Raw genomic sequence first — 22,754 nt, 5'->3', positions numbered from 1 at the left:
GCACATGTACATGCGTGTACATTACAGATATGCAAGTGTTTGTAGTCTATGGGCTGGTTTATTTTATTTAATTAAATTTCAGTTCGTGCTCCCTTTTCGGTCTCTTTGCAAATGCATTTCCAAACTTCGGTGCGCATGTTGTTGTTATACATACATACATGTTTATTGCAATACGTGTCGTGTTAACTTTAATAATAATAATAATAATAACAACTTTGAGATGAGCAAGAAAATGCCGGAAGTTAACGCCGCAGTCGCAGTAAATACGTTAACGTTAACGCCTCTGCCGACGTCGACGTCGCTGTTGCGCTAAGTGACTGTGAGCTGGTGTTGCTGCTGCCAACGCTGACGTTAACGCTGACGTTGACGTTGACAGCAGGCGTGCTGTGATGATGCTGCTGCTGATGCTGTTGACGACGTCACCTTCGACGTCGACGTTGACGTTGACGTTGCCGCCAACGAAAGCGTTGACATTGTTTTTGTTGTTTTCGATTTTCGTTTTCGCTTGTTCTTATTGTTATTGTTGTTGTTGTTGTTGTTGTTGCGAAAACAGCAACAATTATTGTTGCGGCGCATTTCGAATTCAAATTGAAATTATGTGTACATGTATGTATATGTGTTTCTGTGTGTGTGCGTGTGTGTATCTGTTGTTGCTGCTGCCTCTGCTGCTTCCAATTTATTGTTAAGCAACAGACAAAAACAACACGCGCCCGCACGGCCAGAGCTGCCACTCTTTTTGTTTATTTCTTTGTATACGATATGAACAATTTATCCGTAAATAAATGAATTTTTCTCGCATTGAAGCCGGATTGTCAAGACGCCCCGATCCCCCAATTGAATCCAAGATCAACGCAGTTAGCAAAAGGTCACAAATAAATGTCCGGTTATCTATCTACATACATATGTGTGATGTATGTGTGTACATACATACATACATACATACATACATAACTGATTCCCGGATATAAATGCCCTAAGTGAACATTTTCCCGAGCAAGGCGAACGCTTTGTCTGTATGTGCAAGCACACAGGCACACACGCGCGCGCACACACATACACGCACTCATTATGTATATACGTGCATACATATACATATGCACATTCGTACATATATACATATATACTTTTTTGTTTACCTATTGGCGGATTTGTCTACGCATTTGGGTCAGAACCTGTTGACATTAAGTATTTAACACTTAAATGGGTTAAAATGCTAAACACAATATCATCAGAATAAAACAAAAACAAAACAAAACAACAAAAAACAACAAAAAAACACAATAACATACATATCTAATAACATTAAGCAGCAAATAGGCGAAAAGTCTGGCAACTTCAACAACAGCGCGAGCGAGCGGGAGAGGAAAAAAACCCAAAGCGACACAAAGAAGTGGGAAGTAAAACAAAATACATATATACATGCATATGTATGTATGTATATTTTTTGTTACTGTTTATTTTTGTTGCCTTTGGGCATAAAGAAGTTGAAATACTCTTGTAAAGAGGACTAAGAAGAAATTGTTGCTGTGTATCAAAATATGGTAACTGTATGTCATACGTCATACAAGTAACATGCATGCATAAGTGTGTGTACCTACATACATACATACATATGTATGTACATGCAGAACATGCATGAAAAAGGCCATTACATTCATACATGGAGCTTATAAGCTAATATAGTAAGAACACAACAAAAGCAACAACAACAAGAGAGAGAGAAAAAAAACAAAGCAAAACCGCTAAATTACAACAACCAGCAACAAGCAGCGCGCAATAATAACAACAAAAACATCAGCAACTCATTCGTGTGACGATTATCTTGAAATGAGACCATAGCACACACGTACGCTCGCACATATACATATGTATGTATGTGTACACATTTATAAACACAAACGCAAAGTTAAACGGCTGCGCGGAACAATGACGACGCCGACGTTAGCGTCGCTGCCAACAAGTCCCACAAGTCATTGCGCTGAGCAAGCGGCACACAAGCAACAACAACCAGCAACAAGGGCGGAAGCAAGAGAAAACCAAAAGCCTAGCCAAAAGAGAACGAACGCATAACAAAGAGCTGCGACGCCACGTTCGACGCTGGCAGCGACGTCGAGGTCAGTATAAAACACGCACACACACTCACACACACAGAGAGACAAAATACATAATACAAATGAGCGAACATTTTTCAGCCGCGTGGTAGCTGGCCCCCACGAGTGGACAGACGGGGGCGGTGAGGTAGGAGACGCCGTTTGAATTGGGACGCCCGCTTGCGCTTGCTGATGTTTTAGCTTCCATTTGATTATTATTATTTCTATTTGTTTTTTGCTTTTTTTTTTTTGTGAATTTCTGTGCTGCCTGCTGCGCTGCAGCACTGCTGTCGCGCGTTTTGTTTTACGTCTCGTCCTTTAAGCCAAAGAGAGCGCCCTTCACTCGCCAGTCAATTTCAGCCCATCTCTTCGCCTGTGCTTGTTTCTGGTGTGCGTCTGTGTGTGTGTGTGTGTTTGTGTTTGTGCAATTATACTGGTTTGTTGTGCATAGCCGACAATCAAATGTTGCTCCGTGTCTTTGCATGCACGCCGTCTGTGTGTGTGTGTGTGTGTGCGTATGTGTGTGTCTCTCTCTGTGTGTGTGAGTGCAACGATATTGCCTGGCTGCTTCTTCTGTTCACGGCTATGTCATCACCTATTCGCCTGCCTCCCCCCGCTCCCTGCCCACTGCTGACAATCAACTTCGCTCTCCCGCTCTTACTACAGTTTACATGTATTATTTGCACGCTCGCTCACTCATTCGCTTTGGATATTTTCTGAGGCGCTCCGTTGCTATTGGTTTTGGTATTGAGTTACTTTTCTGGGCTAATCCCGAGACGAACGAAGACTTGGCTGTTGTTGCCTGTCGCTGTTCGTCTTTGTGGCAGGTGAGAGGGCCACAAAAACTTTCTAAGGTTTCGCCGGAGCCGTTTGAAGTAATTATTGCCCATTTTGTTTCATAATTATTAATCGACGCTTGTGTATCTATCAAGACATGCAACACACACACACAGTACAAAAAATAACTGTATATGTATATATATGTGTGTGTGTGTGCGTGCTTGTGTGTCGCCAAGGGGAGGTTGCGGCAGCGGCGGCAACCAACAAAATTGAAGGGTGGCCAACAATTAAGCATGGATTATGTTGGGAACAGATTTGCCTAACGCTCAGCGCTGCCAGATCTATAAAGAAAATAATTCGTGACAAGAACAGAAACAAGTAACGTATTGTTATTTAGAGTGTGCCGACAATTTAATACTCTTGCAGATATGGATACATTTACATATGTATATATGTACATATATATGTATGTATATATGTATATTTCAATTTATAAATAAAATAAAATAGATTTTCAACTAAAATGATTATATTTGATAATAATAATTATTACCAAATATGATATGTTTCTTCTACTTTTTAAGGAATTTTTTTTTCAATTTTTTTTTTTAAATTATTTTGTTATTATGTACACACACATACGTACATACATATATTCATTCGAAATTTATTTTATTGCGTTACAGATTTCGTGACAAAACTGTAGAGCCCTCTGCAAGAGTATAACAAGACGCCGGGACCCTTACATGTGCAGCTGTTCACAGGTAAACGCACACGCACACACACACACACACACAAACACATGCAATCGTACGTACAAGCGCATTCTTATCCCCGATCCCCCACAGTGTGTTGTCAGCTGTTTTGCTGCTTATCAGCAACGCCGTGAGATGCGACGTGACAATAGAATTTACAACAACAACAACAACAACAACAACATGTGTATTTATGCTTTGATCAGACTTAAACAGATAAACACGATCCCCCAACTCGGAAGTTGATAGTTGCCCCCTGTTCGCCACTGCAAGAAAAAAAAAAAAAAAGAAACACAAGAAGCAAACAAAACTAAAGACGAACGCAGACAGGGAAAAAAAAAAACAACAGCAGCCAGCAGTAGCAGCAGCCGAAGCCGCAGCAGCAGCCGCAGTCGCCGCAGCAGCAGCAGCGTCGCAGCAGCAGCAGCAACAACAAACAGCATCGACAGCGCTGTCAAAATTATTTAGCCAAAGAGCGTTAAAGAGCGCAGCAGAGTGTGAGAGAGTGAGAGAAATTAAGTGCAAGAGCGGCATAGTGCTTAGGCCGTGTCTTCGATGTGCTTAAGAGTCAGCAGCGTTGTCATAAATTTCAAATGCTATCAGCTGTTAAAAATTCATGTGTACATCTGCGGCTGCTGCTGCTGCTGCTGCTGCGTCTAGCGCCAGCGTCTGCTGCAGCTTCATGTCGCATGCACATGAAAGCCGCACACACGCACGCACACGCACACAGTTTACTTGTGCGTGTGTTTATGCTAAGAGCACAAAGTGGGGGGTTGCTCTTGCGTTTGCTTTAGCCAGCGTTGAAACCAATTAAAGTACAAGCGCATTTTTATTTTCTTTTGCTTGCTGCGTCGACAGCAACAGCGACGTCGGCGTCGGCGTCGACGCCAACGCAATCGTCACTTCTTATCGCACACTGAAATCATTAGAGTTTTTTGTTGTTGTTCTTGTTGTTGTTGTGTTGTCAGCGGTAGCCCAAATTTTAATTGGAAATCGTTTTAAGGTAAAGAGAGTTGCTTTGTGCCTTAAAGTTTGGCATAGATATGCAACGGGTTTTCTCATGGACAATTAACAAACCCCCTTCCTCCCCCACACACACACACACGCACACACACATAGGCATGTGTGTCCACCCCAAGAGACGCAACGATAAGTGCTCAACTACAGTTATCGAAGGCGTTACCAGCTCTATATCAAATACTTTAGCGATGCGCTCGCTTTGTAGAGGGGGGCACACGCACACACACACACACACACACACACACACACACACACACACACACATAGACTGCGGCGTCGGGGGAAAAACCTAAAATGCCTGGGCTCAAACACAAATTGTCTGTTTCCATTCATTGGGGCAACTATAATTAGAAAACCATTTTCTCTGGCATTTCCCCAAGCGTGTGTGTGTGTGTGTGTGTGTGTGTTATCTGTTATGGATATTTAAAGAGCATTTCTTCAAATAATAAAAGAGAAATAAAAGCATTAAAATAGAGATCGAGCTCAATTGGTAAAACGATTTAGTTCAGATATAGATGGATAGATAGAAAGATAGATAGATAGATTTCTGGGTAGAAGATCTATAATATATTCCACGCATTACTTGACTGATAATTGATATTATATTTGTATTTGTATTTGCACAAACATAGGAAATCGGAGATCTCAGCTGTAGTAAAGGGTATCTAAGCTTCGGTGTGCTACGTTTTAAGTAGCTATCGATAACATAACCTTATAATTCGTAATTTCGCATTACAATAAAGTCACAACAATCGCCCACTTATACACACACACACACACACACACACACACACACCGATGTGTGTATATGTTTATTCAAGGGTTTGTTATGCATGAATATCGCAAGCACTTAAACTAATTAAAGCCCTGATTGCCAAGGTAACGGTAACGGTAACGGTAACGGTAACGTGAACTGTACGTATGTAGGGCTCTGGTGGTGGGAGGAAGGGCGGGTGGTGGGGCAAGTGCTACCAAAATGGGCGTAAATGATTGTGAAAAGCCCTGTCAATGATTTTGCGGGCTGTCGGGCATTAAGAGCATCCACATCAATCCGTGTATCGACAACGGCGACAACAATGCCAACACGCTAGAGCCCAACCTTCGCTCGCTCGTCTGCCCCACCCCACGTTCGGCCTCTCTCGCTCTTCCTCTCTCTCTCTCTCACTGTCACACACGCTCATTTTCGCCCTCTCTCTCTCTCTCTCTCTCTCTATCTCTGTCGCTCGCACGCTTTGCCAGGCATTGCCTTAGCAGCTTCCGGTTCGTTCACATTTCACATCTTTATTGCGCGCCACCCGTTGACAGGGGGTTGGGAGAAGGAGCATGAGATGCGGTGGGGTAGGGGGTTGGAAGGGGGGCGCTGGTAAACGCGGGGTCGAGGGTTGTTTTTGCGGCTAGTCTTTTCGACCAGACGCAGGACCTAAAGCCTGGCCTGTGCGTGCGTCTCTGTGTGTGTGTTTGTCTGTTTGGTTGTATGTGTGTCTGTGTGTGTGTGTGTGTGTGTGTGTGTGTGTGTGTGTGTGTGCGTTGGAGTGTGAAGAATCAACACATACTTATTTAAAGTCGCCTTAATTGCTCCCAATCCACTCAACATTCGCTATCCCACTCACTCTTTCTCTCCCACTCTCTCTCTCTCGCTCTCTCCCACTCTCCCACTCTCTCTCTCTCTTTCTGACATCTCTCAGATCTTGTCGACTCTGTGCAATTATCTTAGCTTAGACCAGATCAATCTCTTTTGTTGGAACTGGTTCCGGTTCAGTGGTTCGCTCTCTCGCTCCTTGCAGCCTCGTTGCAGGTGTGTACATGTGTGTACGTGTGTGTGTGTGTGTACGCAGGTAGAAAATGCACAGTAAAAATCGCAGCGACAATTGCATTCGGCTTCGGTCTGGCCCGGGTTGAGTCTAGCGGCACATTGAGGTTAGGTCGTCCACAGCTGATTACCTAACCTCAAAATATACCAGCTTAGAGGAGAGAATAAACAGCATGATTTAATAATAATATTGATAAAGCTAGGCTTAAATAAATGTGGAGAAAGATCTTGGAAAACGAGTTAGAAGCCGATCGGTTGATAAGCAAAAATTTTCCGAGTGAATTTCCAAAACCGCCGTTTTTAGGTTAGGTTTCGTAAAAATGTATTTCAATCTTAAAACCTTTGAATTCCATAGTCAATACGAAATGAAACGTTTGATTCGAATTTCCCCAAAGATTCTTCCATAGAGCTAGAGCTAGAGTATTTTCACTCACAAAATGCGAAATGTGTGAAACATGCTTGAAATGAATTCTTCTACAGATTCTTCGATATAAGCTTGAGCTCGAGGCATTTTCATTGTGGAATTTCCCAAAGATATCAAATCTCTGAAACTCAAGCACGTGCTCTGTAAATTTCCTAAAGATCGGACTATAAGCACCGAAGTTAATCAAGACAGTAAGTGAAGTTGAAGTAAGCTAGCATGTTTTGGGTATCTGCCAGTCGGGCATTAAACGAACATCTTGTCTCCAGCAAAGGAAAGAGCTTTAGAAGTAAGCTAGCATGTTTAGGGTATCTGCCAGTCGGGCATTTTTAAGACTGTTCTTCATAGCCAAAGGACAGCATGTTTAGGATATCTGCCAGTCGAGCATTAGTCAAGTGAAATACCGTAAGCTAACAGTTAATGGGTAACTTCTAGTTGGGCATTAATCAGGAATATTCTGCAAAGCAGTGTATAAGTAAGCTAGATGTAAAGGGTATCTGCTAGTCGGGCATTAATCAGGAATATTCTGCCCAGGCAAAGGAAGTGAAGTGTTGAAGTAAGCTAGCATGTTTAGGGTATCTGCCAGTCGGGCATGCTTGCCACTTGTTTCTACCTGCTGCCTGGCATACCCCTTAACGGCTGTTCGCTGTCTACAGGGTATGTGCTGAGCAAATAGTTTTGTTGGCTCGGTACGGTTTCTGGTTGCCTGCCGCAGCGCAGCGCAGCGCGGTCGGGACTCCTTTTGTTGCAGTTGTTGTCGTAGTTGTTGTTGTTGCAGTTGTTGTTGTTGTTGTTGTTGTTGCAGTTGTTGTTGTTGTTGTCATTGTGTGTCGTAGCTTGTTGCCTTTTGTGCGCTGCTTGAGATGTTGCCGCGCACCGCCGCACGTCTGCTGCATTCGCAGAGCATTTTCGACGCCTTATTGTTTTGTACCTTCGCCCCGCAGCCCCGCCGCCCCGCCGCCCTGCCCATTCCACCATCTGGGCTATTCGGGGCGACATGGTGTTGGGTGATGATGACGCTTCTCGTTGTTGTTGTCGTTGTTGTCGTTGTTGTGTGTTGTTTGCTCTTAGTTCATGATGATTTGTTCATTGTTGTGCTTCGGCTTTGGCTATGCCGTTGACTGACTGACAGACTGACTGACTGACTGACTGACTGACTGACTGACTGACTGACTGACTGACGGCTGCTACCGTTGTCCTGACTTTGTCAGCATTGCATCCGAGCAGCATATCATATAAACTACGTCAATTCCCATTCCGCCGCCCACCAGCTCCTCTCTGTGAAATTGTATTGTCTTCGTAGGCTGCTGTTGCATCGGTTCAATCAAATTCGGTCAATCAGTTCAAATATTGATTGAATTAACTCTAGGCATTTGCTATTGTAATCGAGACACTGGCCACCTAGTTAATAAACTGACCATGAAGCATGTGCGGATCTGGCTGAAGCTGATTAAGTGCCTCTGGCTGAAGACTAAATACCCTTTTTGACAGGGCTGCAGGACTGATTGACTGATTGATGGACTGATTAATCGACTGACTGACAATTTGATTGACTGACTAACAGTCAGTAGGTTGACTGTCAGACTGAATAATTGAATGCCTGTTTAAACGACTGACTAATTAATTGATTGACTGTCAGGCTGATTGATTGGTCACTGGTTGATGATTGAGCAGTAAATGACTGATAAATTGATGGATTGAATGACTGACTGGGTAATTGACAAACTGATTGACAGCCATATTGCTGATTGATTGCTTGGCTGACTGATTGAACGACTGACTGCATATTTGATAGACTGTCAGTCTGAATGATTGAATGGCTGATTGAACGTCCATCTGACTACTTGATTATTTGATTGACTGACTGGTTGGCTGATTGATTGGTTGAATAATTGAACGACTGACTAATTGATTGAATGGCTAAGTGACTGACTATACGGATTAATTGATTGATTGACTGACTGAATAGACTGCAATATTGACTGATTGATTGATTGATTGGCTCACTTTTTGTATGACTTTTTATTGGATGATTGACTGACTTGTTGGCTGACTGACTGACTGATGGATTGACTGACTGACTGATTGACTGACTGACTGATTGACTGACCAACTAATTGATAAACTGACTATCTGAGCCTACACATATGTTGAATTTACTCATCAGACATGCAAACTATTATCGTAAAAGTATTATAAATAGAGCTCACCCTGAACTTCGTGCTCAACCGATGAGCTCGTCTATTTCATGGCAGCTGTGATATCATCAGCAGGAGTATCTATTCGTAAATCATGTGACAAATCGACCAAGAGCTGCAACATTTGATTTGTTTTTACTTCATTCCACGGTCATTCTTAAGCGTTTCTTCGCACACACACACACACACACACACACGCACGCACACCTATGCAAACGATACGGCTTGTTCGAATGGCAAAGAGATTGATGTAATTATGAGCAGCCCTTAATGCTAGGTAAAACCCATATTTTTAATCACAAAAAAAGTAAACCGAAAAAAAAAATAGAAAAATAAAAGAAAACGTCGCTGGGGTCCAACGGAAACATTACATATGTTTACGCATAAGTATGTATGTGTGTAGTATATATTTATGTATATGTGTGTGTGTGTGTGTTTGTGTGTGTGTGATGTGATGTGCTGCGCTTTGCTTTGCCCCCTTCCCCCACCAACGAGCACAACACAAAAAAACAAAAAAAAAATTAAGAAAAAAATCGAGTTCGAGTTTTGAGTTGTTTTCCATTTGACTCTCACGTTCTCGCTCTCGCTCTCGCTAGCACGCTGTCTCTGTCTCTCTGCCTGTCTCGCCCTCCCTCGTTCGCTCTTAGTGCGCCCTGTTGCCCCTGCTCCCTGCTGCCCCTGTTGCCCTGCTGCCCCTTGTTGCTTGTCGCTGGCTTGTTTTTATCTTTTTGGTGAAACGAGTTCTTTAAACCTTAAACAGAATTCAAGACACGTCAAATTGATTTTCATCTATTTTATTTACACGAAAAAAACACACACACACACACACACAACAAAGCAGAGCAGAGCAGAAAAGAAGAAGCAAACTAAAGCGAATTACATGAAAGCAGCGGGTACAAAAATTCAGGCGACATTTCGTATAGCTCCGGCTGTGCGTGTGTGTGTGTGTGTGTGCGAGTGTGTGTGTGTGTGAGTTTCAGCTACATCCCTCGCAGAGCCAGGCATAAACGTGCTTACATTTATAGATACGACACACACGCACACACACACACACACACACACACACACACACACACACACACACACACACACACACACACACACACACACACACACACACACACACACACACACACACACACACACGCACACACACACACACACACACACACACACACACACACACACACACACACACACTCGCACACACACACACAGCTAGTTTGCATATGTAATAACTGCAATTGTGCCTGTGCTGGGATTTGATGCAGGGTTTGCCCACTTCTCGAACTCGACCTCCCCCCCCCCCCCCCCCCCCCCCCCACCCCGCCCTCCCTCGTCTCCACCCCCGCTGAACGCTGCTCAAATCAATCAGCAGCACAATCATTTTTTCGCCCTCTCTTTTTTCTTTGTTTTAATATTTTTTTTTTCATACCAAACAGATTACGACTGTTTTTATGCTCTTAACATATGTCACGAATGCGTCGAGCGATTATCATCAACTCCTTTGGGGATTCCATTTATATTCAAAAATATGTTCGCGTTGCAGATAAACATATTCAATCACATGTATCTACATATACGCTGTGTGTTGTTTGATTGACTGATTGCATAACTGATTGACTGAGTTGCAGACTGTTTGATTGATTGGCTGACTGATTAAATTACTGACTGGCTAATTGACTGATTGAATAACTGACTAATTGATTGACTGACTGATTGACTGACAGTCCAAAGCGTAAGAGCTGCTTTTGTGTACTTAAGACAGAATTGACCGATTAATTGATTAAACGACTGACTGGCTAATTGACTGATTGAATGACTGACCAATCAATTAACTAATTGATTGACTGACTGATTGACTGACAGTCCAAATTGTAAGAGCTGCTTTTGTTTACTTAAGACAGAATTGACCGATTGATTGATTAAACGACTGACTGGCTAATTGACTGATTGAATGACTGACTTACTAACTGATTGATTGATTGATTGACTGTCAGTCCAAATCCTAAGTACTGCACCTCTTGCTAATGATCCCGTCATTAACAGACTGATTGATTGATTAAATGACCGACTGGAAAGCTGAGATTGATTGATTGATTTCCTGACTGACAGACAGTCCAAATAATATGTGCTGGAATGCTGCATTTTTGTACTAAAGCACGAATTTTAGAAAATGGCTGCAAAACTCTTAAATAAAAGCAATTTCTTTCCAATTAGTCGCAAGCTTGTTATTAGAGCTCTTAATAATTTGGTCTTAATGCATGTATGAATGTATTTGAGTGTGTATGTCTGCATGTATTTATGTATGTTTGCATGAGTGCATGTATTTTCAGTCCTAGCAAACGTGTAAATATTGTCTACGCTCGCAAAAACAAATTTTGAATATCGCCCTACTATGCGATTCTCATGAAATGAAGGAGGACTTGCAGAACTTTATGCTTTAATAATTATCAATTAACTAAAATTAAAAGCATCAACTAATTATAAAAAGAAATTGTGTTATTATTCTTTATTCTTTCTCCTGCTCTTACTCTAATCCGATCTCACTTTTTTTTTATTATTTTAGAGCTCAGTCTGTCTGCCTTCTACAATTAGATGACAATCAAATAGTCGTGCGTGCTCAAATTCATACATATAGTATGTCAATTTTGGGGTAAGTATTTACAGTTATTTATCTATATATGTGAGTGGAAATAAATTTAATTAGGAGGTTTCAACTCAAAAAAATACCGGTTCTAATATGGTCTGGAATATGTTGCAAGATTTCACCTGTGAACTGTTATATTTGTACTTTTTTTTCTAATTTTTTGACTATATATTTTTTATATGTATCTTGAAATCTGAAATGAAAATGACATTAATATTGGGATTGGCTCACAGTCAATGTGGTTTGTTATTGTCCACAATTGAAACTTTAACTTCGCTAATCAATCAATCAGTCTGTCCGCCAATCAATCAGTCCGCCAGTCAATCAGCCAGTCTGTCACTCAATAAACCATTCGATCAGTTAATCAGTCAGTCAATCATATTGATTTTCTGTTGGTCAATCAGTCAAGCAGGTCGCCAAATAATCAGTCTGTCAGTCAATCAATCAGTTAGTGTGCTATCAGTCAGTCAGTATATCCATTAATCAATCAGTGAGTAGGTCAATTAGTCGTTCAATCAATAAATAAATTTGTCATCGAATAAATAAGTCAGCCAATAAACCATTCAGTCAGCTAAACAGTCATTCAATCAATCAGATAGTCTATCAATCAGTCAGTCAATAAACAACTCAATCAGTTAATCAGTCCGCCAATCAATTAGATAGTCTGTAAGTCAATCAATCAACCAGTCTGTCAGTCAATAAGCCACTCAATCATGTAATCAGTCAGCTAATCAATCAGTCAGTCAAACAGATACTCTGTCGGTCAGTCAGTCAGCCAGACAGTCGATCTCTCTCTCTCTTTCCTGCAGTTATTCAATCAAACAGTGATCAAGTCAATAAGCCAGTCAATCAATGAATCAATTAGTCAGTCCGGCAGTCAATCAATCCGCAAGGATAAACAGTTATCATGCTATTTATTTAATGCTTGTGGCTACGTTGGCTACTGTGCAGGTTCCAGGTTCCAGTTCCGGTTCCAGATCCAATACCAATGCAAGCAGAGCCCAATAATGGTTCAGCACGGTGCATTGGCCTGCGTGCGCTTGTGTGCGTGTGTGTGTGTGTGTGTGTGTGCGAGGAACAACAGCGAAGGGCGGCAGGTGTGTGACTCTGTGTTTGCAGCTAAGTAAACGGCTTTGGTATTATGTGTGCGCTGCTTCTGCTGCCAGGCCAAGCTTGTGTGCGTGTGTGTGTCTTTTGTGTTTGCATTTCAACTGCAGCAGAAATGAAATGACGCCTTTATGCACCACGAGCTGCATGTCCCATGCAGCATGCGGCATGCAGCATGCGGCAAGCAGCTCGCATCCAACATATTTGATAACGAACCTTTAATAATCGCCAAGAAGATGACGAGGACGCGTTACGTACCGAAACGGTGGCTGGCTGCGACGGGGGTTAGCCGCACAGGGCGCCCCTATATGCACGAGACACACAGCCACGCACACAGCCACGCACACACACACACAGGCACACACACACACACACACACACACACACACACACAGACACACAGACGCGCAGGTTCAAAATTCGTAGAAGCCAGGCAGAGACGAAGCCCTAAACGTGGCCCTTGCCGGCCGATGGTGTCACAGATACTCTCTTCACTTGTGTGTGTGTACACAAGATACACACACACACACACACACACACACACGCACACGCACACACACTAGCGCACACACTAGCAATCAGACATTTTAGCTCTTCCTTTCATTGCGCCCGCTTAGCCAACAGCCCGTACATCAATTGGGCCCCTTTTTTGCCACGCCCTGCCCAGACGCAATGAGCCAGCACGAGAAGACGACGTTTGTATGCCCTAACGGAGCACAGCTGCATGTGGCATAGAACCAGGGCTGCAGAGCAGCCTGCAATTGAACTAGTTCCGTCTGGAACTGAAAACCAATAAAAAGCCGAACCGCAACGCAACCAAGCAATATTTTTGGCAAAATGTGATGAAACTAGTTATGAACTTGTAAAAAAAACTAGTTCACGAAGCGAACTTGAAGACTGGTTCATTTAGGCAGTTTTTACTGTTCGCTGCAAACAGTATATGAATATATAATGAAGATATTGAAAAACTGGAAAAAATCGTTTTGAAAACGAAACAAAATCGATGACAAAATGTCTATACCCCGGGCAAATGCAAAATTTCAGGCGCCGCAGGAAAGTAAATGAAGCCCCAAGAAGGAAAAACAAAAAAAAAAAAAAAGTAAAAGCAAACAGAAGGTAATACTTTGTTGGGCAAGAGTCTCGCATCAGCATGAAGTAGCCAAAAATTTGAATGCTTCGAAAAGCAGCTGTTCAGCTGTTGACCCCTGGCTGAGGAGTACGGAGCACGGATCACGGAGTACGGAGCACGGAGGACGGAGCGTGGGATTGTGGCGCAACCGAATGTGAACTTTGCGGCTAGTTGACCCAATCTGGGCAGCCAATGCGCTCTCTCAAGGTTAACACGAACCGAATAAGTTAGAGGATAAGCATATGCATATTAACTGGAATGTGGCTTAGTGCAAGTTCCACTTTGCTGCCAAAAGAAAGTACGCCAAAAACTTCAGATACACAGAAACGGATACTTCAAATGTGCTCAAAGATTGATTTTGCAGCAAAGTTGGCTAAGATCGAAAACCCGAAATAGACAACCTTATAGAGTTAACCCTTTAGATACATTAAACTTGATTAATTTCGGATTGTTCCCATAGACGCCATATGCTATGGTATGTGGTCTGAGCTGAGATGGGCTTGGGCTTGGACTTGGGAGAATTGTGCAGCTCATTTGGTGAAGATATTAGGGAAAAAACAAGAAAAAGGATTCCCATATAGAACTTAATTTTGCAGCTATTATTACATTATCAGCTATATGATATATTTTGCCGAATCGCTCGACTCTGATATATGTAAAACCCACAAAAGTTCTATAACTGATTCCGGCTATATATGTACATATATAGAAATCGTTATAGAGCAACTTTTCTATGTGGAACCAAAAAGTTGTTAATGCTAGAACTACTTGTTTTGCCCGATTATATATAGTACATATAGTAGAGTAGTACGGATCTATCAGTTGCGATATGTGTAAGATCTTAAAGACAGACAAACACGGCTATTTACATATATATATATATATATATATGTACATGTTTATGCAGATCGTTATATATAATCTATAATAGCTTTAGAGACGAGTCTAACACATATTTGGGTTTATTGGTTTTAATATAGTTTTGCTTTGTGAACAAATCAAGTTGGAAACTACTTATTCCGATTTAAGCTACGAAATGTCTTTATGTATTATGTATATAATTGGCGTGCTTAACATAGTTGGATATATATTATATACATATACATATATATATATGTATATGTGTATGTGCATGTGTATATATGTACATATGGAGTGCCTATGCATACGAATCGGGCAACTTGGAGGCGTCGGCATTATCGTAACAGCCCATGTCGGCCTTGTACAATATGCAATTGATATGGTATTGCACCGTGTATTTGGTGTTCGAGCTGTATTTGCCAAACTTATCGCTCAGGTATTGCAGGAAGCTGGCATCGTTGGACGAGTGCATGGAACTGCTGGCCGTTGCATTGTTCGAGCTGTTGCCCGTTTGGGGGGCGGGCGTTGAATTAGTGCTCGGGCTGCCCATTGTGTTTGCCTGGGCGAAATTGGTCATTATGAATGGATCCTCATCGTTGGGATTGTCCGGATAGATGAACGATTCGCTGGAATCGTTTAATGCCTCCGGCGAGTGGACCACCTCGCACAGCTCCTCCTTGCCAATGTCCACGCTCTCGAATTGGCCGTTGCCATTCAAACTGGATGTGTCCTCCTCATAATCATTGGGGCATCCGGCCCCGATGGGCATCTGAAAAGCCCAAAAGAAACAAGCATCAGTATGGAATATAATCTAATATACATACATATATAATAAACGAATGCAATTCGCATGCAGAGCATCAGAGCAAAAGCATCAGATAATCTTCATTAGCCAAAGCTCTTGATTATAGTTAAGCCAAAATCTTAACCATATCGGACGACTATATCTTATAGCTCTCGACTAGCCTATCTGCATAGGGCAAGGGTATCTTAAAGTCGAAAGAGATTTCAGGAGCAAGTAACTGTATGTAAGAATATACATATATGTATATAGAGGATATATAAAGAGAGCAAACTGGAGTGTTAGAAAGACCTTAACAGCTACAGCAAGAGCGAGTGAGAGCAAGACAGAGATAGAGAGAGAGAGAGAGAGAGAGAGACAGTTTAGTTAACTGATCTGTGTGTATATTATTACCTGCTGTTGGCCAGGTTCGTCAAGTCTGAATGCCAATTTTTCCTTTTGGTTTTGTAAAACACATACACATACATTATATAGTAATTAGATATGTATGTATGTGTGTATATTTATGAAAGATAAAGCATAGTGGGAATTAATAACGCAACTGCGGGCAAAGAGATACATGTGTGTGTGTGTGTGTGTGTGTGTATCGCCAATATATACGATATAGTGTGATATAGAATTCTTACCGATTTGATAAATAACTTATGCGGCTGCGTCTCGAATTTGAACATGGACGACAAGGGCCCAGTATCTGAACCGGATCGATTCGAATTGGCCGATCGGCGGCGCTGCTTCTCTAGCATCACCTCGGCGTACGTGGCCGGGTGTTTGCGCTTGAGATGGCGCATCAGGTTCTCCGAGTGCCTGCCGGCCATATCGAATAAGCACACTTTGCATGTGCTTTTGCGGATTTCATCGTTGTAAATGAAATGATTGTTAACTGGATTTTTATAACGCTTTAGCGACATTTTCAACAGCAACAACAATGGGCACGGCTACGGACAACGGCAATTATATTTAATAATAATAACAAACAACGACAATTCCAAAATAATAATATTGCTGAGATGAAAGAATGAACAAAATCAAAAACAACAGCAAAGCGTGCGTCGTACTTGAGTATCGTTCGTTTACTGAACGAGAAACGTCGCACAGCTGAGAGCCAAACCAGAGCAGGAACCAATTTATGAACCGGTGCCAGGCCAGCGTAGTTAGTTGCCTCTCGCTTCCACTCGCACGGCCGTCGCAGCGCGCAATTCTGCAAAGAGCGCACTGAGTGCGGTTCAGAGCGAATGGTTCGTAGTGGAACACAAATACAAAGCACACGTATACACACACACACACACACACGCGCGCGCGCGCTCTAACACATACACACAGCAGAAACAGGCGCATTAGGTAAGCTCGCGCACACAGCAACACAGAAACACGCACACACACACGCGCGCGCACAGCACGACGAGAGCATGCGACGCGCTGAACCGGTTTGAAACGGTTTGTCTTTTGTTGTTGTACTTGCATTTGCTGTTATTGCTGCTGCCGTTGTTGTTGTTGTTGCGCGCCTAAACACGTTGTGGAATCTGAGGGTCATTTATGTATGTTTCTTTCACAACGCTGTGGTTGTTGTTCAGCCAGTCGGACTTTTAAATAAAAAATAAAACCAAGAAGACAACAACAACAAAGGCAAAACAGCTGAAACTGTTCAAATCTAAGCAGCTTTTTGTGGGCCCATGAAAAACACTAAACAGCTGATGAAAAAGTATTGATATCCTGTTTCGTACGTAAACAGAAATAAATAAATTAGTTCACCAGCCGATTGAACAATTAAACAAAATCACTCGAATAAGCTCAATTGTTTAATTCATTAAGCCGTTCAACTGAGTTATGCTAAATGGAACGACACAAATTCTGTTGCGGTTCCCAGCCTGCTTGTGTGAGTAACGTATACATATATACATGTGTGTGTGAGTGCGTCTCTCTGTGTCGCTCTCTGTGCTCTCTGTTCGTGTGGGTGTGTGAGTGTGTACGTACCATTAGATTGCATTGACTTTGACGCGTGCTGCTCGGCGCGTTGGCTGCAGTCGACGCATTGCTTGCTGCGTGTTGATTAACGGCCAAATTTGGATGGTAGCTCTCGTAATGCTCTCTTATGTTATCATATTGATATGGCATCATAGCGCCGCACAGCAAGCAACGGCAATGTATGTTGTTTGGCAGCAATTCCACCAAGGTCTCAACGCTTCTGAATGTCGGACATCCAATACGGGGTAGTTCTGGAACGAGTACGTACCAGAATATATTAGGGTATTATTATTATCAAATGATGTGGCGGCCTTGCACGCACACATACAGGAGTTTGTACTAAGCAAGCATTTGGTATACCCTAAGTTCATTAGCTCAGCGTGAATGCGGGTATACCATACCATATATACATATGTATATGTATGTCGCTTGAAAAATGAGTTTATGTGTGGCAAAATATATATCTAATTTTTAAACATAAGCGAATTCTTCAAAGTCAGCAAGGGTATCAAATCTTCGGCTTACAATTTTGGCTTTCTTTATCCGATAGTCCAATACCGCTACCGATATATATCGCTTAGGTGACTTTAGATAAGGATTATGTAGATTTGTGAAATGTTTAGGGACTTTAATTAGGTCTAAATTGTGGGGCGGGGAGGTATAGGGGGTAGGAGGGGGTATGTTCTCCTTATGCATTCAACGACTCACGATACGATTCGAACAGCCTGGGCGTATTATGGGCGATATTGCTGCTCATGCTCAATTGGCCCAATTGGCCTTGGATGAGGACGCTGCTAATCAATTTGCCGGCAATTAGCGCCTGGATGGGCTCCATTTTCCTCAGGCTGCCATCCCAGATATTATCGCTAGCTCGGAGCTGAAAGGGTTTTCGGCTTGTCTCATATGTTGCGGCCTGTTTGTTTGCTGGATGCTATCCAAGTATATACTTTATGTATATAATATCTATATAGCGAATGATATAATAATACTTACCGTAGTCAGTTGAGGATTTGTGGGCGGAAACTTCATGACAGAATCGAGAAAGGACATTGTTGAATATAATGGATTTGGTTTCTTGTCCTTGACAATCTGTCCGGATCTGAACTCCTGCAGGTTTTTCAAATGCGTCTGCAGAAGAGCGCAGAAGGCAAAGGATATATGAAATATATGATATATATATAAAATATGTATAAGATATGTATATGATATATGTATACATATTGAAAATGGAGCCGACATATGCAGGACGATATGCTCGAAATGAATCCAAGTCTTTTCAGAAACTTTTCGATATTTTTTGGAATTAGAAATAACCTTTTAGACCCGGTTATAGTAGGGCTTTATTTTGAATCGATTTCTGCTTGATGCCCTATGAGCCATATGATATACATTAAAAAAGCAGAAAGAAAATGATCCATAATAATATATGTGGTATTTATTAATAAAGCCTCAATTCTTGATTCAATACAAATCTATTATGGCTTTCAGATAGATTGGAAAATATTGTTATAGCTGCCATATGATATGAATATAGATATTGTGAAGATCCTAATTGAAAACTAGGAAAGTTGTCCATAACGAAACTCAGCTTTCGATTGTTCCAATAGCAGCTATACGCAAGAAATTCCGGCCTATGCCATTAAACCCCACGAATACGTATACTTAATGGGATCAAAGACGTCTTTAGTCTGGGTCAAAATATCGCAACTCTTCTCTAGGAAATAGCCATCAATATTTTAGGGTAGAGTGGGGATTTCTAGTTCAATCTGCTCGTTCATTTTCTGGCCGTGAACTAAATCGGTTCACTCGTTCAGCTACTCAGTCGGTCATGAACTATTCGCTTAGTTCAGTTATGCAGTCAAATCAAAAGTTAAATTAATATCCCGATATCTTTAATGTTTATTAAGAGCTGAACATCTCAAAAGAATGTATCGTTCAGGAACGACTGAACTGCTGAGTTGCTAAGTTACATCGTTCAGGAACGACTGAACGAGTACAGAATACATCGTTCATGAACGACTGAATAGCTGAACGAGTGAGCTAAATGACCGATTTGGTTCACTAATCACTGAATAAGTTCAGTAGTTCATTCAAATGACCCGTTCAATTGAACTTGGTCTGAACTAAATGACACAACTCTATTTTGGGGTATTTATATAGCCCCAGATATTCCTAGATAGATACAATGGTTCGATCCTTTGTACTCACTCTGTAGCTGGAACGTATGGAATGCCATTTGAGGATTGCCTCGCTTTTCGGTACATCGATGGCAGCCGAAACATTCTCCCAAGCATTTCGCGTTATGATGCGATCTTTGTAGAAACAATGATGCGGATTCCATAGGTTCTCGTTCTTTCGCACATTCTCGACGAGCGCCTGCACCACACGACTGTTCCAATCCACGATGCATTTGCGTACGCGATTTTTGTTCAATTTCGTTACTTTTCCGTTCTGTTCCATTTTCACGTGCTCGACTGTTTTAATGGAAACAATACAATTTAGTTAAGTTCAGAGTCCATCAACTATTCTTTACAGCTTTACAGTCGAAATCGAAAGGATTTCTTGTCTGTCAAAATGGCGGCTTGTCAGGCGAGCAAAAGAAATGTGAAAATCTCGCAGTTAAGCCTTAAAGCCGGCCTTATCCCTTGCACTCAAGATCAATGAGTATTATTTGTCGGACTTATCCAAACTTAACGTATGCACAAAAAGCTTTTGTTGGCCGCAAAAAGTTTTGGCCAAATAGTTTTTTTTTTAAGGTCCAATCACGGTCAGATATGTCACTTGCGAGTGCTTTCCCAGTTTTATCGATATCGATAACCGATATGTGTCAAAAAGTTTGACATTTTGGTATTTTTCAACAGTATTTTATTTAGTTTGACTCGTTGAATGCAAGACTTGGCAATACTTGGATAACAGGGCGTATTTGGACACATGTAGACTGTGATTGCGAGGCAAATATACTCTGTTCACAGAGTTAAAAGGGGCATATTCTGTCTGTATAAACGTGCCTTTGTTCGCCGCTTTCCGATATTTATATGTATAGATACATATCTATATCTACATATCTATATGATTCATAGCTATGCAACCACGCCCACGCGGACCCCTCCCTCCCCCCCTTTATTCGTCTCATAATCAAAAGGCCACAGTGCCTTTTGTTACAGTTGGAAAGACATTACTTGTTGGCTTACAGTTTGATGAGTCAACAGTTTTAGAGTCGACCAAGCTATCATCAAAATGAACATTAATATATTTCCCTAAAATAGACATGTTTGAAAGTCACTGCGTTACAGTTTAGAGTCAGGCAACGAAAAAGCGAAATATAGAACGTTTTATATCCCAGAAATATGTAGTTTTTAAGTTCCTGCATTACAGTTTTAGAGTCGACCAAGCTATCATTACAGAGTACATTTTAGGCAATTTAATTATTGGCATACAGTTTTAGAGTTAGGGCTCATTTTAGGCTCTTTCGAAATGGACCCCATATATACAGTTTTCAATTAACTTTATTACAGTTTTAGAGTCAATGAAGCTAATAGCCAAAGACTCCTCAACTAAGCATAGTTTTAAGGTAACTGATTTGCATTTCTATCATCGACGAGAACATTTTATGTCCTCTACAAATATAGTTTGAAAGTGACTTTATCACAGTTTTAAAGTCATTTCAAAGTCAAATGTTCAAAGAGACCATTTTAGACCCCCAAATAGACACAGTTTGAAAGTCACTGCGTTACAGTTCTAGACTCAAGCAGGCTATCATCAAAGAGAACAATTTTAAAGTCAGCCAAAATATCCAAAGAGACCAATTTCGACTCTCTTAAAATAGCCCTCAACTAGACACAGTTTGAAAGTAACTGCGTTACAGTTTTGAAGTCAAAACAAAAAAAAAAACTCTTTAACAGAGTATTGCGCAGTCGGCTCAAGCCGATTGCAACTTTGCGACTTTGTTATTCATCCAATCTCAGTATTATTTATGGAACATCTGCCCCTTCCCTTTCCCCAGATATATGTATGTCGAATGTGGACTTGCCATTGTTGCTGGAAGTTTTCAAGTGCGTTAAATGCTTCCTCTTCTTAGCCTTGGGCAGGACAACTTCCGGATGGAGGCGCTCGTAATGCCGCTTGATATTGCTCCGGACCGCGCCGCTCAGCAACTTGTCGCACAGAATGCAGCGACAATATTGTTTATTCGGAAGCATCTCCACCAATTTGTGGATCTCGATGCTGCGTGGCCGGCCCATGTTAGACACAGTATCGAATCGCAACAACAGAATGCACTTCAATTAACCAAAAAATCAACTAAGAAAATCAGTCGAAAGGGCAAATGCGTGCAAACACGGTTCTCAGCTAAATAAAGTCCAGTTTGACAATTAATTCGCAAATGTGTGTTGGAAAGTGCTTCAAAGTTCAAGTGAATATTTTTTTATGTTTTTTTTTTTAGTGTTGTGTAAATGTGTTTAAGTAGACATCGATATCGATTATTTCAAGATTTAAATCGCGTTTTTCTTCGCCATTTCAAATAATAAATTTGTATTTTAAACTAATTTGAATCATGGAAAACATCGCTAAGATTATTGAGTAAGTATTTAAGACATTTATTTATCTCTCTCTCTCTATATATATATATATATATGTATAAAATATTGATACAAGCAAATGCTGATTGATCGAGTGACTGTTTGATTGACCGACTGATTGATGCGTAGCTTAGGTGATAAGCATCCACTCTAGAAGGGGGAAATTGGTTAATTTCACCGGAATGTGTGGAAAATTGAAACTTTCTGGCTGCACTTTGAATTCATTTTCAAATATCTCTCATAATTTGCGGCAAGTTCACTTTTATTGAAGCTTGTACTTCAACTGTTTTATAAATAACAATACGGAAACTTTGGTAAATTCCACCCAAAAGTGTGAAAATATGGAAATTTTGTACTTTAAATTCATTTTCACATATCATTGTGCACAGACATCCAAGGCCTGCGGCTATAAGCTCATAAGCTTGAAGCAAATAGGACAAAACCTTAAAACAAGAATAATATTGCCAGATTTAGATGTGCCAATGTGATCTAGAGGCCAAGCCATGAACAAAGAGCTAAACCTCGTGAAAATCAGATGAGATTTCACCGAGTTATGAAGGCGGCAAATTTCGACCTATGTCTATATAGGATA

The 22,754-nt window shown here is 41.4% G+C and overlaps 1 protein-coding gene and 1 long non-coding RNA gene across 5 annotated transcripts; one reads left to right on the top strand and one right to left on the bottom strand.

Annotated features, from left to right (window-relative positions):
- The first annotated feature begins 2,876 nt into the window (after positions 1–2,876).
- Positions 2,877–21,667, top strand: LOC115768000. Its single transcript, XR_004018465.1, has 4 exons — positions 2,877–2,965; positions 3,557–3,634; positions 11,644–11,730; positions 21,589–21,667. It is a non-coding gene; the product is annotated as an uncharacterized LOC115768000 (long non-coding RNA).
- Positions 14,933–22,037, bottom strand: LOC115767999. 4 transcript variants are annotated; one of them, XM_030712405.1, is made up of 7 exons: positions 21,616–22,037; positions 19,794–20,059; positions 18,579–18,713; positions 18,294–18,516; positions 17,595–17,836; positions 16,017–16,058; positions 14,933–15,590 (listed from the first exon to the last, which is right to left on the bottom strand). In XM_030712405.1, exons 1-7 carry the CDS (start codon positions 21,824–21,826, stop codon positions 15,120–15,122), a joined length of 1,590 nt encoding a protein of 529 aa, XP_030568265.1. In that variant the 5' UTR covers positions 21,827–22,037; the 3' UTR covers positions 14,933–15,119. The 4 variants fall into 4 exon arrangements, with proteins under 4 accessions (XP_030568265.1, XP_030568267.1, XP_030568268.1 ...); XM_030712407.1 differs by lacking the exon at positions 16,017–16,058; XM_030712408.1 differs by lacking the exons at positions 17,595–17,836; positions 18,294–18,516; positions 18,579–18,713; positions 19,794–20,059; positions 21,616–22,037 and adding an exon at positions 16,250–16,576.
- Positions 22,038–22,754: the final 717 nt, after the last annotated feature.

This window comes from Drosophila novamexicana, unplaced genomic scaffold (assembly GCF_003285875.2).
Source record: "Drosophila novamexicana strain 15010-1031.04,08,12 unplaced genomic scaffold, DnovRS2.1 tig00001554-arrow-arrow-pilon, whole genome shotgun sequence".
Lineage (NCBI taxonomy): Eukaryota > Metazoa > Arthropoda > Insecta > Diptera > Drosophilidae > Drosophila > Drosophila novamexicana.
The sequence above is the reverse complement of the archived record's forward strand: the minus strand, read 5'-3'. Positions and strand labels throughout refer to the sequence as shown.

Bases quoted from the DNA above. Each gene is read 5' to 3' on its own strand.
- LOC115767999 (XM_030712405.1), bottom strand. From the start codon at position 21,826: ATGGGCCGGCCACGCAGCATCGAGATCCACAAATTGGTGGAGATGCTT. The intron at 20,060-21,615 runs GCAAGTCCACAT...CCATTAAAACAG, and splicing joins GAAAACTTCCAGCAACAATG to TCGAGCACGTGAAAATGGAA. The intron at 18,517-18,578 runs GTAAGTATTATT...ATACTTGGATAG, and splicing joins CAAATCCTCAACTGACTACG to CATCCAGCAAACAAACAGGC.